General features: G+C 41.1%; 2 protein-coding genes across 5 annotated transcripts in view; one reads left to right on the top strand and one right to left on the bottom strand.

The window, feature by feature from the left end:
* Nucleotides 1–8,260, top strand: part of mapk8b (mitogen-activated protein kinase 8b) — a 32,176-nt gene extending 23,916 nt beyond the window's left edge. For 2 of the 3 annotated variants that reach the window (XM_065949264.1, XM_065949265.1), the window contains exons 10-12: nt 1,299–1,362; nt 2,543–2,620; nt 3,104–8,260. In XM_065949264.1, coding sequence (XP_065805336.1) covers nt 1,299–1,362; nt 2,543–2,620; nt 3,104–3,291 — 330 coding nt within the window. In that variant the 3' untranslated portion in view covers nt 3,292–8,260. Of the gene's footprint in view, nt 1–1,298; nt 1,363–2,542; nt 2,621–3,098 lie in introns of all 3 variants that reach the window. The other variant, XM_065949266.1, reaches the window with a different exon arrangement.
* Nucleotides 8,261–9,170: 910 nt separating this feature from the next.
* Nucleotides 9,171–18,070, bottom strand: part of arhgap22b (Rho GTPase activating protein 22b) — a 40,289-nt gene continuing 31,389 nt past the window's right edge. For both annotated transcript variants that reach the window (XM_020644845.3, XM_029279518.2), the window contains 6 exons: nt 17,029–17,236; nt 16,814–16,946; nt 16,653–16,726; nt 14,877–14,998; nt 13,734–14,781; nt 9,171–12,493 (listed from right to left, as the gene is read on the bottom strand). In XM_020644845.3, coding sequence (XP_020500501.1) covers nt 12,271–12,493; nt 13,734–14,781; nt 14,877–14,998; nt 16,653–16,726; nt 16,814–16,946; nt 17,029–17,236 — 1,808 coding nt within the window. In that variant the 3' untranslated portion in view covers nt 9,171–12,270. The remainder of the gene's footprint in view (nt 12,494–13,733; nt 14,782–14,876; nt 14,999–16,652; nt 16,727–16,813; nt 16,947–17,028; nt 17,237–18,070) is intronic.

Raw genomic sequence — 18,070 nt, 5'->3', positions numbered from 1 at the left:
TCAGCGAGCTGATCTGCTGTACCACCGCTTTGTGGATTTCATGTGGTCAGATCTGATGGACAGTGGCCTCGCACCATAGGCAAACAAACACGACTAACATACGATTTTAAATCAAATGTATGTGGCATCGCCTTTTCCACTTGACCTAGTAGATCGAAAAGAGATACACAAATTAAGCTAACTGTCAGAATTAGTGTGTTCATTCAGGGCTGCATGTAGCACTAATCCGAGAAAGTGGTTGTGAGAGAAAAAATGTTTTCTTGGCCAACGCCTCTTCTCCCTGAACATGTTGGTTCTCTGCACGGAAGAAGCATTGTCTGTATGTGGCTGATGACATTCCAACGTACTCTCCTTGGGAGTGCAATGACTCAGCCAGTGCAAATTGATTTTGCCTGTGATGAAGCAGAGATGTGTTGAATTGTAGCTTTTATTGAAGGACAATTAATGCAGTTTGTAACATCAGTTTGAGCTACAACTTCTGAACTCCCCCCACCCTATATGGTTCAAGTGCGGCTCATCTTTCATCCCCTGCACTGTCTAGCTAAAATGCAAACATGAACCCATTAGTCCTCATCGATCCTTTGCTAAATGTGAGTGCGAAACATGCAAGCAAAAGTTCAGTAATATTCTCCTTATTAGAAAAAGATCTTTCCAACCCCAGTAATTATGTCAGAGTTGTTTCCTTGTGTGTGTAAATTCAAGACTGTCGGTTTATTATTTTTTATCTGAATAATGCCTTCTTTAAATTGCAGTTAGATACTGGGAGTCATTGACTTCAGATCATGTTTTTGTTTGTCAATGTCTCTATCTGCTGCTTATACGAGCAACAGATTGGTCAGCTGGCCTGTGTGCATGGTTGAGCTAGGTGTAAAATAAAGTCCATAGGCTGTTGCTCAGTTGGTAGAGTCGCTCGTCTCTCAACCAGAAGGTCGAGGTTTGATCCCCAGCTCCTGCTTCCAACGTGTCCTTGGGCAAGACACTTCATCCAAAGTTGCTCCCACTGCATCATTGAAGGTGTATGAATTTGTGTGAATGGGATTAGTTACTTTTGATAGTCCCTTTACATATCAACCTCTGGTGTGAATTGTGGTGTAAATGCGCTTTGAGTAGTCAGAAGACTAGAAAAGCTCTACAAGCTCAAGTCTATTTACAATTACCTTATTAAATATTAAAGGATTTGTACATGTTTTATTTTTTGAATCTTCAGTTTATTTATCCTATTGTGGTGTGTGTTTAGAATTAGCATCTGTTAGCAGAGTGAAATATATAAATGACGGGTTCCTTCTATTTTCTTCCAGCCGCCACCAGTAATCACAGACAAGCAGCTCGATGAGAGAGAGCACACAGTGGAGGAGTGGAAAGGTAGGATAGAACCTCTGTTCCCCCTCTCCTTTTTTGAAAAGCTGTCATAAGTACTTAGCTTTGTGCAGTGTGTTGCATAAGGTTGGTCTGTGTTCGTGCTTTGCAGCCTGTGGGACATTTAATCTTCCTTCTTAAGCTGATACATGTTTCCCTCTGCATAGTTCGAAGTCATGAATGTAGTACTGTCTGATGCCATTCCTCATGTTGAACAGGATTTACATCAAACACCTGTTGCATTCATGCCCTCCTGGATTCCTTTTTTCAATTTCTAAATTTAATCTAATTTGTGTGAAAGATGTGTGCAAAAAATGTGTGCAAAATCAAAATTTACACTATATTATAGAACCACAACAGTGTTATTGCTTAACTGTGATGAAATGCAAGTATAGATAACCTTTTTTAAGTTTTGGTATAAGCCAAAAATCACAAAAGGTTGTCTCTGTTCTTTAACTGACTAAAAAGATAAGAATTAGTACATATGGCTTTACAACATCAGTTATGCCTAATTCCCTGCTTGACCTTTAGAAAGAAGGATCATTCATTTAAGATGAGCGATAAATGAAGGGTCCTATAGTTTTCAAAGTACACAAGATTATATAAGATCTAACACGTGTTATAAACAGGGAAAATATGCAATAAAGTAGTTGTGCTTATTACTTGATTTTTGTGGAACACATGTATCATCATCATTATACTACAAAGCACAGAACATGCTGTATTGTTTTATATGCTGTTACCCACACAACATGAAAGTTAAAAATGATAGGGGACCTGTGATTGACCCCTGAGGAACACCAAAGGATTGTGAGGAAGCAGTAAAGAAGACATCCCTCCTTTGTTTTAACATCATTATCCTCAGTGATGACAGAATGATAATGACAGCAGGAGATTCACAACTGTGTGGTGTGACTTGTTGGTGTTTCCGCTCAAACTGCTGAAGGATGATTCATCACATCTTTCTCTACTCTGAAATAATCTATCACATTCAAATTACCATATTTTTCCTTCAGGTAAAGGGAAACAGATTAGTATATAAATAATACATCACACTTACGGAATACATTGAAGAAAAAGATGCTGATGGTTGATCTCTCTGTGAACTGTGTACTTTTATGATGATTGTCTCTCTCTCTTTTTTCTCATCTTGCGCCTGTATAAAATGACTGTCCTCTTTTTACAGAGTTGATATACAAAGAAGTGTTTGACTGGGAAGAGAGGACAAAGAATGGTGTCATCAGGGGACAGCCAGCGTCCATAGGTTAGTGGCATTTATTTTGTGTTTTAGAAATTGGGCGGCTGCTGCTCAGTCGATAGAGTTGGTCGTCTCTCAATCAGAAGGTCAGGGTCGTGGGTTTCGATCCCCAGCTCCTGCAGCACATGTCTGATGTGTCCTTGGGTAAGACATTTAACCCCAAGTTGCTTCTGCTGCTTCGGCGGCTGCGTATGAATGTGTGTAGATGGGATTAATTACTTCTGATGGTCACTTAAAATGTCAACCCCTGCCATCAGTGTGTGAATGTGTAGGTGTGGCCTGTAGTGTAAAGGTGCTTTGAGTAGTCAGAAGACTATAAAAGCTCTACACAAGCACAAGTCCATTAACTTTTCACCATTCCACCAGCCCGGTCAGCAACATTAATTATACTAAATGTCACTGTATTTAAATCAATTGTTTCCTCAGTGTCTGCTGCATGTTCACTCTCACTGGCTGACCACTGGCTCTTTCCTGTTTCTTATAGCACAGGTGCAGCAGTGAGCAGCGGCCCCGAGCAGCACCACCAGCACCACACCTCCACCTCCGCCTCCTCCTCCATGACCACCGGCCCCACCCTGACTGACACTGACAGCAGCCTGAAGACGGCCAGCACCACCCCTGTTGCTGCCGCTGCTGCTGCTGCTACAGCCGCCGCCCCCTTGGGCTGCTGCAGATGACTATCATCTACACCTCCACCTGGTTCTAGGCGGAGCCTCCTGGTCAAATCCCAGACCAAAAGCTCAACACTGGCTCCTGGCCCCGCCCCTTGCATTCGCCTCTTCCCATCCCCCCATCCTCTCTGTGCTTGTCTTCAGTAGTGTAGCGATTAGCCAGCTAGCTGTTTGAGAAATATTTCTTAGAGGGACAGATACTTTTTTCTTTTCTTTTTTTATTACTGTTATAGTCTTTTTTTAAATAAGGATTTTTCTCTTCCTTTGAGTCCTAGCTGTAATTTATTGTGGCATTTTCTTAATTTTTTCAGAAACCTAAGACGATGATAAGAGAATTTTTATGATTTCACGTTGTTCTGGTTTGTATTAACCGACAGTGAGACTTTCAAGAACTATCTGTAAGATGTTTTAATGTGATCTATATTTTTCTGTTGGAAGTCATTTGGTTCACTTGTAAGCTCATGCTTTTACAACTTGCCATATCAATGTAGATTCAGTTTGTACAGATTTGATGGTAGATGTAGTTTTTCTTTGATACGAGTTTGCAGTGAGCCATTGAAACATAATTGGATTGACAAACGTACGGTCTTAGTAACCCCCTCCTTTTTATTTTATTTCATGAAATATGCTGATTGTTTTCAATGCATATGACTTTTTTTTTTTTTAAGTTCATTCTTGCTCGTAATGTTTTTCTTTTTCTTTGAGTCACTACTACTTCCTACATTTTAAATTTGAATTGAAAGTAAGCTTTATCATTTGCTTAATCTCAACCTTCTAGTCAGACATGATGTTTTTTTTTCACTCCTCATGGGATTCAGTGACCTTCTACATTTAGCTAAGGGAACGATAATGGCACCGCTAGGTCCCGCGAGATAACTAGGAGCGTTTTCGATTGCTGTTTTCTGTGTTTTTAAGTGCTTTTAAAGTACCTCCTCCTCTTATGTGCAACAGGCTGTGACTTTGGGGAACTGGAGTGGTGGTATTGCTTTGGAGGACTGGATTAAAGAGGCTCTTTCATGTTCCCCTAAAGCTTCCTTTAACAGTGAGGTATTGCTTCAGATAAACTGTTTGTGATCCCACAATGGGGGGGGGGAATTATGGTGAAGGACTTGGGAATGTTTTTTTTTTGTCGTGCTTTGGGAGGGTTTTGGAGATGTAGACGAGCTGGGAGAGGTTGTAAAGTCGGTGGCGGTGTAAGTAGAATGTGCTTTTTTTAGTAAAGTAGGGATTGTGGTATTCAGAAAGCTTGTGAACGTGATGATATTCAGTGTCTTGGGTGGATAGTGATTCTGCAGCCTGATGGGACGGAGCGAAAAGATGTCGACTTCCTACAACCAGATCCTGTCCTCATTTTGTGAATTTGGACATTTAAAGTGAATTTCTTTCTACAAGTCAGCCAAACTCTTGGTGCACCAGATTTGCCTCCAATTGTGAATGGAACTCAAAAAAACCTAAAAGCTTGCATGTGAAACAGCAGCAGCACAAACCACCAGTAAAAAAAAAAAAGAAACAAAGAATTCTTACTGTATGCAGTAAGAGTGCCCTTTTTTTGGAGTCTTTTTGATTTAGCATTGAAAGGAAAAGTGCCTGTTTGTCATTCATTCCTGTATATGTGAGCGTTCAGTGGTTTGGTTAGGTTGTCATAGCGTCTGGATAACAACAGTAGCTTCCATATCAAGCTAATCGTGTATGATGGGGGTTGTGGTTGTCACAAATGTGTCGTATATTTTTCTACTTGTTTTGAGTTGGACCCCCTGAGCGGGAGACGTTTTTTTGTCTTGCAGGGTAAGAAGGTGATGGCGTATACGTCGAGATGCTTAAGCGTGTGTTTGAGTCATTTCAGAAGAACAGGCAGTGTAATAAGGTGTTTCATCAAAGTACAAAGAAGCGTTTCTTTGCAGTGACGGCAAACGAGTATACCTTTTTTTTTTTTTGGGAATTTCTTTGAGTGCTAATTTAATACGAGGATTGCAGAGAGAAGAATGGACATGACGGATGTGTTTGACACATTTTAACTACTGGATCAAAGTAAACAAGTGAACTCTGAGATTGTGTCATCAGTATATGTTACCGCTCCACTAGTTCAGGCGATTGCGCTAGGGATCGCGCTGGAGCGTTCAACTCGCCGCTCAATGGGCGTATACCCAATGAAAAGTGGGTTTAGTTTGATTTTCTCCTGGACCTCTCCAACCACTCTTGAAAGTCAAGTTAAATAGGAGACATAGCCTCAATGAATGCACCTGATTGGATAAAGACGCAGCCAGTCCAGGCGGTCCCTGGGCTCGTTTGCGTAGAATAGAGCTCTGGTATATTCTTGTCCGGCGAACGTGCAAAGATCCCAGAATGCACCGCGTGACTGCCTCTCTGGTTCTTCATAGGAAAAGAATAGAAAGAGTTAAGATGCTAGCCGTCGTCTGAACCAGTGGAGCTGTACGGTTAGACTGTCAGAAGGCAGAGTGAGGCTTTTATGATGAGCACATTAGACAGGCAGAGCCAAAATCCCCAGAGATTCTGATCAGATCTATCCTCTAACCGTCATTACCCAAGTTGTAACTCACCATGTTAGCCTCCAACTGTAAAGGCAAGTTATGCAGAATCTTTATTTTTTTTTTATTTTTATTTTTTTAAACTTTTATAGATCATGAATATCATGATCATAAACAAAAGTAGTGCATGTATTTTTTGATTTTCATGGATGCTCAACCTCTCGAGGTTTCACTCAGCCAGTTTGTCTGCTTGGACGATTTGTAAAAAACCCAAACTAAGGATTTTTTTGTTTGTTTTGCTGTCATGGATCACGAGCAGGTGTTCAGGATGTTTAAGGAAGATGCATACACATGACTTTGCATAACTTTGTTTAACCTGTAACGGTGTTGTCTGTCAGGAATCTGTCTCAGTTATGCAGAAACAAAATAATTGTAGGCGATTTAAAGAAGACAGACTTGACAAACTTATTGTCTGCAAACAACTAAAGGTTAGCGCTGATAGAATCTTATTGAAAAGCAGGATTTCTTATATACTGACAATACTGTGGCTTCTTCTCCACATCAACATCTGGACTTGCACCAGCTGTTTGTGAATCTACGACTAAGTTAGTTTGTGTGTCCCCTTTCTAAGTGCTAGTTTCAGCTAGTGACAACTTAGATTAGGTTTCACCATTAAAACTAAAGAAGTGTTAGCTTACGTATTGTTCATGAACAATTTACAAATGTAATTCCTCTGGAACCTCTGAATAATTTTTTGATTTTCCAAAAGGTGCAGAATGAAATGCCTCGGTGTTACAACATGAACACAGAGCATTGATATGTGTCTTAACAGTTTGCTATAGTGAAGGAAGCTAGTTCCATCTGCCAACTCATAATGCTGATCTATCACAATATACAAAACATTTAGCCTGATAGAAATCAGTAGCTAGCACTGACCATTTGTATGTCACCTAAGCTACCCTCATTAGAAGGTAATATATATGTGAGCTCAAATGAGCCATGTCACTGAGCAACAGAACCAGGCCTGGTTCTACGAGGGTGCAAAACGTTGCAGTGCACCCTCATTTTAAATTCCTGCATCCTCAATTGATTGGATGCAAAAAAAAAAAATACACCAATCTTTTTTTTTTAGATGCTGGCCTGGACCGAACAACTTGAATAATAAAAGCTAATTTTAGCTTTGTGTGTTTATATTAACAGTTAATGTTTAATGCAGGATATGAACCTGGAAATGCTAGCTTTAAACTTAGCAGTAACAGGGTGTACATATTAGAAAAAACTTTATAATAAGTAGTTAATTTGTTTAGTGAAATGTAAATCTCCACCTTATAAACTCTTTGAGTTCTAACTATGTTTGAACTTCACTTAGTGTACGGTAACAAACAGCTGGTGCAACTTGCTTCCATTCTCCTCTCAGCAGAATCTAAAGGGAACGTTTGAGTTATGATGTAAGCGGAGTTTTCAGCTGCTGACAGGTTCACACAGAACAAAGCCAAATTCTCTTTGGAGTCAGTTATTGAAGATTTAAAGAGCAAACGAGAATGGCTAGTCCTTTCTTTCATATGAAGAAGTATTAGGATCAATGATAAGTGAGGAGTTAATAATGACTCAGTGTCACATCTATGAGGGAGACAGTGATTCATATGTACCCATGTGTCATATTAGCCCATTTCTCATATTAATAAATTCATCACATTAGCTCAAATAATGAGGACACGCCTCTTTTTGTCTAAAGTGCTCTTAATTTTCTCGGCCTGTATCGTGGGGCTTTAATCAGAGTATTTTTGTCTTCTTCTTGTGCTTAGGTTGTTGTTGCTTTTTTGAAGAAAAAAAACCCCTATAATTACTGCATCTCTCCAAACGACGTCATTCTGATTTGAGTTGGCTTTGATGAACTACCTCATGCTGAATTTCTGCCAGTTCTCGCATATACTTAGTCGCCTGCAGAATTAGCTATCGAAGACGTGTGAATAACAGATTCCATTATTTATTTATTTGAAAGTGTACTATTTGTTGGTTTCAACAGACTTCTAGTTTTGTACATTATGTATACTTCACCTAGAAGTAAGAGAATTGTTATATGTATTTTTTTTTCTTTCTTTTGTTTTGAAACTAAATGTGCAATACCTTCAGCAAACTGTGCTAGTAGTCTGTGATGAGCCTTTGTTAGCTGTCTCCTGAAGGTAAAGAAAATGTTTGGTACTGTCAATCCATGTTTTCCTTTTTTTTTTTTTTAAATGAATAAGATCAATTTTTATTTCTGTGACTTATTTATAGTCATGATGTTACGTAATCAGTCTTACCCACCGAACAAACCTGTTGGCCAAGGCTTGATACGGAGACAGGAAGTCCAGCAAGTTTCAACCCCAGCTAACAGACTTTGATTTACGGATGTGGTAAGGACAATAATGTTAATAGACACACACACACACACACACACACACACACACACACACACACACACACACACACACACACACACACAAAAAGATGAGTAAAATACCTACAAGAAATCATTATATGTATGGTGCTGGTTTGTTATGTTTGCTAGTGAATCCAGCCATGCAAGTAGTTTTAAGAATTCCCTGGATCTGCGCGTCCTAAAAACCGCAACCAACGAAGAAGTGCACTACTAGAATACATGCACTGGGATCTGATGATGCCACCTCTTTAAAAAAAAAAAAGTGAAAAAAAACATGTACTGCAAATAAAAAAAAATACACTTTAAAGGGTTGTATGTGTTTTCTTCTGTGAGGTAACAAGGGTGACACCAGATGGTTTTGGGTGACACAGAAGCCCTGTTTCGGTACGGTACCCATTTATTTGCGTTTCCACCGTCAAAAATTGGGAATGGTACCGAAATTAGGGATGCATTCTGTCCTACTCTTTTGGTACCCTTCTGTTGGGGTGCCAAGGGTACTGATCCGACCCTAAAGGGTCCCTTATCTCCTGTGTCCCTGTTCTTCTTAAACGTTTAACTTAATTAATAGCTGCCGTCTGTGTTGGGCTGTGAAGGGGGTGTGGCTTGGGCTTTCTCTCTCCATGCCCTGCTGTCTATAGTGAAAAGGTGGACTCAGAGGGTAGAACAAACACCTAGCTGTAGGAGTGCCACACACCTGGGGGAGGGGTTACTGCCCTTTGGCGATTTTCCCTTCATGACATCACAAACATCCTGTTTGAGCACACGTTTTCTGAAAAGTGGAGCCGGCAAAAAATTAGAGGATTGACTTTTCTCATAATTGGGGAGGGGGGTTTGTAGACAGACAAGGGACACCTTTTACTATTTGAAAAACATGGTGAAGTGCTGTTTGAATTATACCTATGTGACCTTTTTTTTAAGGACGTAAAAAATGGAATTCAGTCCGCTTTGAAAATCCAAGAATGTGGAATTCTACAAAATGATCTTTGTCATGTTTATTCCCATACAAGTCCATCCATTACAATAGTGGAAATCCATAATAAATAAGCACCATAGATGATCAGCAGAGCACTAACAAACATCAAGCCTTCGTCATGTGACATCCATGAAGGGAAATAAATGCCTGACAGAGATCAGTTAGCTGTCGGCAGCTAACCTGCAGGAAATTAAGACCATGAAACTGTGGAGTGTAGTCGTGGTAGTTCTTGAAGCTAACTCAGAAAGCCTTAAAAGGCCGTCTTGTAAACCTGTGTAAAAAAAAAAAAAAAAACATACAAAAGAAATAAAAATCCCATTGTCCAAGTAAACCGTATCTTGTATTATACTGTGTGTCTGGCCCTTTAAGAAGTGTCATTTAAACCCTGTGGACATCCCTCTGCATGATCAAGGCCTTTTTCCACAATCTAACCTCATGCAATTTTCACAAAAAGAGAAGTATAAACTCTTAGTACAAGGACTTCAGATTTAAATGTTAAACATTCAATTGACAAGATCCACTAAGCTCTGCATGTCTATCTGATGTGATATAGGCCTGTGTGATACATCCCATAATATAGGTTGGCTACAACTGAACAATGTTCAGTTGTAGCCAAAGGCAGAAGGCAAAGTAAGGGTGTTTGGGTGCTGAACTGGATATGAATAGTGGTTTTCATCTTTTTCCCTCCCTCTGGTAGTTTACATTTTTTTTCATTGGGCTGGTTTCAACAACACGTTACATTCACGAGGATACATTCTGAATTCAACATTTTCCATTCAATGCACTATTCACTTTCACAATAATTGGCACCTTCAAGTTGCTTCTCTTCAGCAGTCCGTTGCCATACTTAAAAAATAACAAAACAAATAAACAATGAAGCCACTGCGTGTACAATGAGAGAATAAATGCACCACATTTCTTGACAGGCGAGCAACACTACATTTTCCAATCCAAAAACATTTCCCTGAAGGCACAACCAGGAAATTCCATTGTTTCTGTGAGGGCAGTGTTCAGCTTCATGTGCCAAAATCAACATGGCTTCCAGGCAGGTCATTCTCGTCTTTATAGAGCGAACAGCTGAGGCGGTCCAGCTTTGGTATTTACTGTGTACAGTACATGGCCTTCACCTTTTCAGCCACATGTCCTTTTGTCCTTGGCAGCATGTTGAAAAATGCTTAAACTGTTGTTTTCATTGTCCCTGTTGTATTTATCTGTACATTAAAGGTATACTGACATCTGTGAGGGTCGAGGTGAACCGAACACTGAAGCTTTGACATCAAAAGGATGTGGAAACCATGTAGATGGTGTCTACAGAGGCACTGGAAAGGCCTGAGGACAGAGGAAGTACAGAGGCAGCTGTTGCAGAGGTTTGACATTTTACTGCTTCGGTTTAGCTCCAAAAGAAATATCTAGTAAAATCAACTTTTCTAAACCTGGCTTTGGGTTATATTCTACAAGTCTACAGTTGAATATCCAGAAGAAAAGTTGAAGGTGTAGTGTGACATTTTGGAGAATGCATGAATTTGATTTCTTGCTTAGAGAAAGATTAGATGAAACTTGTCTCAGCAGATACCTGAAGTCCGGCGTACACTGTACGACTGTATAAAAGTCAGTGTGGAATGTCAGCTCACACTGTACGACTGACTCGTTTACGATGCACGACCGATGCTCAGGATTCATGCGCTCACACTGTTCGACCAGATTGTTGGACACGACCTGAGAGCTCACACTGTACAAGTGAAATCAGAATGAGAATTTGCAATTAACAAAAGAAAATTCCAAGATATTGACATTAAATTCATTTTTTCACCAGCAAAAATGCAGTGACTCCCCCTCTCTGTCTCTCACACACACGCACACTAAAAAGATACGATATGATATGAAAAAGACACATTAAACAGGCATGCCTGCTGTTACCATGGTGATTTTGGACGCTGTCAGTTTGGTTCAGGTTAAGGTTAAAAAAGTCCCAAATTCTGGGAATCAGCCCGTGGCTCTGCTCTTACTGCGCGAGTGTGTGCAGCCGTACAACACAAAATATCACACAACGCCAGAAAAAAATAACCCGACCAGTCGGGAGCAGCTGATCTGGCCGTGATCGCCGGTTACCTCAGTGTACAGAAGCCAACTTAAATATTAGTCGTACGACTCAAAAATTTAGTTGAAATCACTTTGAAATTGTACAGTGTACGCTTGGCTTAACTGTTAGCTGTAGCTTAGCTTAACATAATGGTTAATAACAGTGGGAAGCTGGAAAGAGTCGAGTGCTGTCTGAAGCGAAAATAAAAATGAAATCTGCTTAATATAGAGGCTTGGTTAGCCAAGCTCGAGATGAAGAGGAGACCTACTATAAAACCAGCGCTTGTAGTTCTACAAATTGTTTAAACGATGACAAGATACGTTAGTGTAGCTTTACAGGTTTTGGCCAGTGCTGAGCTTGCGTTTTCCCTTTGTGTTCTGACTTCTTAAGCTAGGCTAACTAGCTGCTGGCTGTCGTTATGAGAGAGGTATCAAGCCTTAAACCTAACACGCTGCAAGATGACAAGAGTATTTTGCTAAATGTAGCAAATTCATTGCAGCTAGATGTCAGTTAGCTGTTGGCATTCAACATTCATGTCTCTGATGGATTTTGCAGTTTCAGTAAGGATTCATGTTTTGGTTGAGTAGTGGTTAAGGAAGTCAGTGCTCTCCAGTACAGAGAATGTCATAGAAAGAACATTATGTTTTAATTATTCACATACAGGCACCTGAACCGTGAAAGACTGCCTTCATGAGACAAACCCTGGACGCATCAAGGAGTGTGATCAGGAGCGCTTTCTTTCAATCAAAATGCTCCATTTCAAGCATGCGCAGTCAAACACTGTTCTACATAAACATTCTGACAAGGACCACACAGTCAGTCACAGCTTCATATTTTTTTCATCCTTCGGAATTTCCTTCCAGTTTGTCCTGAATGTGCACAAACTTGTCCAGTTCCTTCAGTTTTCTTCTTTTGAAGGAACGCCCTGATGCACCGAGGAGGACGTAAGCCCTTAAAAGACACAGACCAAAAATATAAAAAAGCTGGCAGTCTTGGCCAGAGAGAGATGAGCGGCCCTGCCGTGTCAAATATCACTAGTCCTCGCTCCCAATGCCAGATCTCCCAGTGTGGAGAAGAAATCCTCCATCTCTTTCTCCAGAAGCCGGTTGCGGTTCTCTGCGTCCTCCCGTGCCCGCTCGGAGTTTCGTAGCTTGATCTCCAGCATGCGTTGCTTCTTCTTTTCCTGCTCCATCTCTTGTTCCAAACGCTCCATCTGTGCGCACAGAGCAGCGCTCGACTCCTCCAGTCTGAGGGCAGCAGCAGAGACAGAAAGCACAAGACATTTACCTTTTACACCCTTGACATTGTTGAGCAATTCTTAAATGTTATCAGGACATACCTTCAACCTAAAGCTGCAATTGGCAAGTTGTATTTCAAACAGTAATATAACCATTGTGAAGCGCTAGTTTTAATAACAAAACAAAGAAGAGGTTTGGGTGGATTGACCCTTGAAGGATATCTTTGAGTTGAACTGTTTAAAGTCTGTTCTTTAAAGTAGAGTTCGACCGATTAATCAGACAGCCGATATTTGCATATCCAGTGACTATCAGTATCGACTAATTGTATGCGCCGATATTACTAGATTGATTTACTAGTCAAATAGCATTTCATTTGAGTATTACACTATCTCTCTCTGTCTGGCTGTCACCAGCAGAGGGTGCCATATGGATTACAACAAGCATTATCACTCTCCAGAGTCAAGTGATGATGCACGTTAATGCAGTTACTTCCCAGTTGAGTGACCATCTTGTCTTCCTTATACTGTATGTCTTTGATAACTGCATTTGAGTGATCAACGTGATGTATCTATCTATCTGTCTCAACATATCGAACATAGAGCTAAGAAAGATATCGGCCGATATATCGGTATCAGATTTTTTCTCTCCCCCCAATATCAGTATCAATATCTTCCCCGACAATCCCATATCAGTTGGGCCCAACTTTAAAAGTTTCAAAACATTAAAAAAAACATGGCAGCCCCTGGTGATAGTTTCAAAAGACACCAATGTTCACTTGATGTGCCACCAATAGAGGCAATGACTCAGCGTTTGAAGAACTTTGCATTATGTATGTTGTGTCTCCAGAGGACCAAGGCTGAGAGAATATCCCTTGATGATGTCATCATAGATATCAGTTTGACACTTCACTGTAACACGAGGCAGGCAGTACAAACTGTCTAATTGGCAAGATGATGCATTCGATGGCAAAGTCTAATAAAAAAGATGCTATTGTTTTGCCTTATGGGAAATGTAGGATCCAATGATTCTCGAACTTAACCCATCTGGGGGACAAAGGTCGAAAACATACAAGTGAGGAGGCTTGATTCGTGTATGAATTCTCCATTGTCCTTGCTTCTAAATGTAACCTTTGTATTAAATCCTAAGATACTAGAAGTGTAATTATTTGGCACAAGAGTTAGCGTCAGAGTTTTTCAAAACTTTTAGACCCCCAAATTGTAACTTCAGGCCTAGAAGAACACAGACTTACTTTAGGATCCTGGATTCGTATGCAGTCTTCTGTTTGCTCAACTCTTCATTCAGTCCTTCCACCAGGCCACTCAGTGTCAGATTTGTCCCGTCTCCGTCTTCCGACATGATAATGGACGGCACCCCAGTTGCCATCGCCGTGTTCCCGTTTTCACTGCAAGCTGCGCTGCTACTGCACAGCTCCATGGCCTCGCAACTGTCCTGCTCAGAGCTCGGGTCTGTTGTCATTCCTCCATCCCTTCCTCTGTCCATTTCCCTCTGGCTCTCCATCCACTCGCTCTTTTCCCCGGCTTCACCAACGACTCCACAGTTCTGGTTGGCAGAGGGCTCACTTCCCGAGTCAGGGACGGATATTTCGCAGGAGGAAGTAGACCAAGGTGTGCTGGATACGCTTGGAACGCTGCCCATACTGGAGGAAGAGGTGACATTGTCGTAGGTGGACAGTCTCTGTGTGGACCCTGTGGAGTCTCGATCACGAGCAGAGCGCTCGCCTGAGGATGTGCGTCTGTGCCCCCTTAAGGAAGACAGACCATTCATGAGCCAGTTCCCGCCACCTCCACTACCACCTCCACCTCCTCCCCCTCCACCACCAGAAGATACACTAGTAACATCAGCCACTGAGCCGCCACTGCTGCTTTGCTTGGCTTGCGGCTGTGAACGCGGCGCGGAGGAGCTTTTAAAGGAGTATTTCCAGGAAGGAATGGTCTTGGCTTGTTTACTCGGGCTGACCACCGTCTCTCCTTTCCCAGATGAAGATCCCAGTTTTGGTCCAGGGTTAAGGTTAGGGGTCTGGGTGGGAGTGACGGCTGCACACAATTTGGCATCCAGCGATGAGGCGCTGCTGTGCATTTCTTGGTCAGGGTTGGAAATCGGGCAGCTCTGGAGGTCTTCCTCTGAGATCCAGGCTCCCAGGCTGCGATGCTGGAGCTGATGCCCCTGAACAGGGAGCTCTGTTTCGGTTAATGTGGTTCCCTCCTGGTCCCGGCCTGAGTATAACCGCATGTGTTCCCTGATGAGGATTGTCATCAGGTGCTGGACTAAAGAGGTGCCTATGGATCACGACCAGACAGGACTTGATTAATGTCTTATTATCTCAGCACATACAGTATAGCTTTAAAATACACTGCTCATACAACGCCTGTACCTTCCATGATAGTTACTGGGTCCTCCATCTTGGGTCGAAGGATATTTGGTCCAAATACTGTGGCGAGGTTCTGGACACCCATCTTGTTCTCATTACAGTGGGACTGGACCTCATCGAGGAATCTAAGAAGGGATAACAAAGTAAAACAGAAATTAAAACTGTTAACATATTTTCCTATGAACACAACAACATTAAGTAAAAGTCGGTATAACCCTACTCCGTTTTTTTCCCCAATTGAGCTTCCTGAACTTACTCTAGGATTTCTATATTTAACCCTTAACCAGTCTCTTAGACCCCATGTGTCTTCATTAACAGGCTCTGCAACACAGTCAGCAGCTGTAATTAAACCTCTTCTTAAAAAGCCTAATTCAGGCACCTTAGCCAATTAGAGACTTATCTCTCACCTCCTCTTTCTGTGTAACTTCCTCGACTAATCAACGGTTTCTGATGGATTTTCAGTCAGGATTTGGTGTCAAACATAGCACAGAGACAGCATGGTGGAAGGCACAGACTATCTCATACACCTTTGTTCGAGCAAAGGATTCCTCTTAACACGTGTCCTGTTACATCTCCCCGTGGCATTTGAAACAATCAACCATCATATCCTGTTACATAGAATGGGACACTTAATTGGTATTTAAGGAACCACATTGGGGCTGGCTTAAATCCTGTTCATCAGATTGAGCTCATGTTAACACCATTGCACTTTGCGTGCAAGAGTTAGTCACCGAGTTGGAGAAGGTTTGAGACTCTGGCTGATTCAATCACCTTATCTAGGAGCCACTACGGGGGCAAACCCCTCGCTTCTAGTGACAAAAATAAGGAATGTAACTTTACCTACCAAGGGACTGTGGATGTAAATGAGCTCTAAGCTAAGTCTGGTGCAATGCAACAAAGTACAACATTCACATTTAATATTGTACATGGTCCCTTTACAAATTAAATACATCTACTTTACCTCCAGTGCAATGGTGTTAACATGAGCCACATTAAGCCAAATGTGGTTAAATTAAATCTTGGAATATCCTTTCTTTTAACTCCCATAGTGAATGAAGACAGACTTTTTCAGCTTGGTAAACTGAACACACACATCTCAAAAAGATGCATTGATGAAAATAAATCATATTTCTCCAATATCAGCTTATCTACATTTGCTTCTAATAAAATGTAGACTTTCAATTTGAAATCCTTCTAATTACCATCCAAAGCTATAAATGGAAATTATTAGAATTTTCATGTCTCATAGAAATCGTAGCCCCCCCAACCCCCCACACACCCCAGAATAATGAGCTTTCTTGATGCAGGTTTGCTTTTTGTACATAAAGTCTCCAAAAGTAATATGGGCGGGATAGCCTTCTCTGGTAGTCAGGGTCCGGAAGGCAGACATCCCACCCCCATCCCCCCATCCCCCCGGTCTAATTAAAAAAGTATACATAAACTTTTTTTTTCGTCAGGCTTCAATATGGCTGGCTAAGACTTACCTGTACCTTATACCAGCCCCTCGTGTTGCTGCTTAAAGTCCTGTCTTCTCAGAGTACATAATGACCCATTCTTTGTCGATAACATTACAAAGAGGAGTCTTTTACCTGCCCTTTTGTAAAGTGTCTTGAGATAACATTTATTAAGTATTGGCGCTATACAAATATGTTCTTCCCCTTGTCCACCTAACAAAGAGTTTGGTCTTGGCCTGATTTATTTCGTGTTATGAGATGATGTATTTAAAGTTTGTTTGACTGGTTAATATAACATGGAGTCAAATGGCATTAGTGTACTTACTTGCATATGTACTTGAGGAGATTGTAGTTAGGTAGAGGTAGAGTGCTAACTTGCCTTCCCAGCTCCTGGACCCCCTAATAAAACACAAAGACAACCATTTTTATGAACACACAAACACAAAGACATGAATATTAATCACACATGGAGTATACTTTACATACCTCCTCCTCATCTTTGGCCAAAAGCTGTGCACAGGTTAGAAAGTCTTCATATTTGGAGAAAGGAATGACTGGTTCAGGCAGCTCCCGCAGGTACAGCTTTAGCAAGGATGCCACCGTGTGGACTTCAGTATTACTGCAATGAAGTACAAAAACATATTTCTACTGATCTTTCTATTCTCAAAAAGCTAGAGTACTAACAGCTTTCTGTCGTCTACCTGTCAAACAAAGGCTTGTCGCCGCAGTCGAAGGACTCCTGCAGCTCTTTGACCAGGTTGGCCTGTCCTGGCATTCGAAAGAGACCCTCCTCGTCCAAACCCCTCTCCCTGATGAAGTCCACACACTGCTCCACCAGCAAGGGGGCCAGCCGAGGGCCAAACTTCCTCTCATACTGAACTGTGTCCTCCAAACGCTGACCAAATATCCCTGAGGACAGATGCAGAAAAACACACCAGTATGTTTGTATTGTTGGTCAAACAGATGATCACCTCTGTTTTTCAGTCATGAATCCACAGAGGGCAGCGGATTCACCGTGAAGAATGATGTTGTTGAGACATAAAGACATGAATAAACACAAACACACACAAACACTTTTAAAGTCTAAGAGACTTCATGTTAGAGGATGTCAAAAACCTTTTATCAAAGAACACAAATGTATCAGTTTCTCATACTGAACAGTGTGGCTCTTTAATATCCATAAACAAACATTTCTTTATGACTTCTAGAGGACTATACAGTCCTCTAGAAGTACCCTGGGCCATGCTGAACATAACTCATACTGTAGGCCTATGCTTTGCTAAGTATTGTTATTTGTAACACTAGTCTTATAAGGCCCATAATTGGTTTGAAAATATATTGGAATATTTTTCTAAACTATATTATGCATTAATACTTTGGAAGTTATTGAGTTAATACGGGGGAAAAATGGCCTCGTAGTTGTAGAATAGGTTATTTAAAGGGATTTGTAATGGCGTATAAAGTGTCATAGCAGGCTAAATATTAGGCCTAATAAAAAATGTCGAATTATCTAGGTGAGATTATTCTTACGAAAACCTGCAAATTAATAAGTAGGACTAGTAATACGGTATGCATTGTAGGTTAATTTACACACACTAATAGAGACGTTCCTGTTGGACGGAAAATAGCTCATTTTGAATCTCTCTTAATATTTACAGTCTATAGAGTCTCCCCATCGTGCTGAAGCAACGGAAAGAACATATCCTACATAATAAACACTTGTCCTCTCATAACGAAGTCTTT

This window comes from Labrus bergylta, chromosome 21, assembly GCF_963930695.1.
Source record: "Labrus bergylta chromosome 21, fLabBer1.1, whole genome shotgun sequence".
Lineage (NCBI taxonomy): Eukaryota > Metazoa > Chordata > Actinopteri > Labriformes > Labridae > Labrus > Labrus bergylta.
Note: the sequence above shows the minus strand (reverse complement) of the source record. Positions and strands in the feature narration are given on the sequence as shown.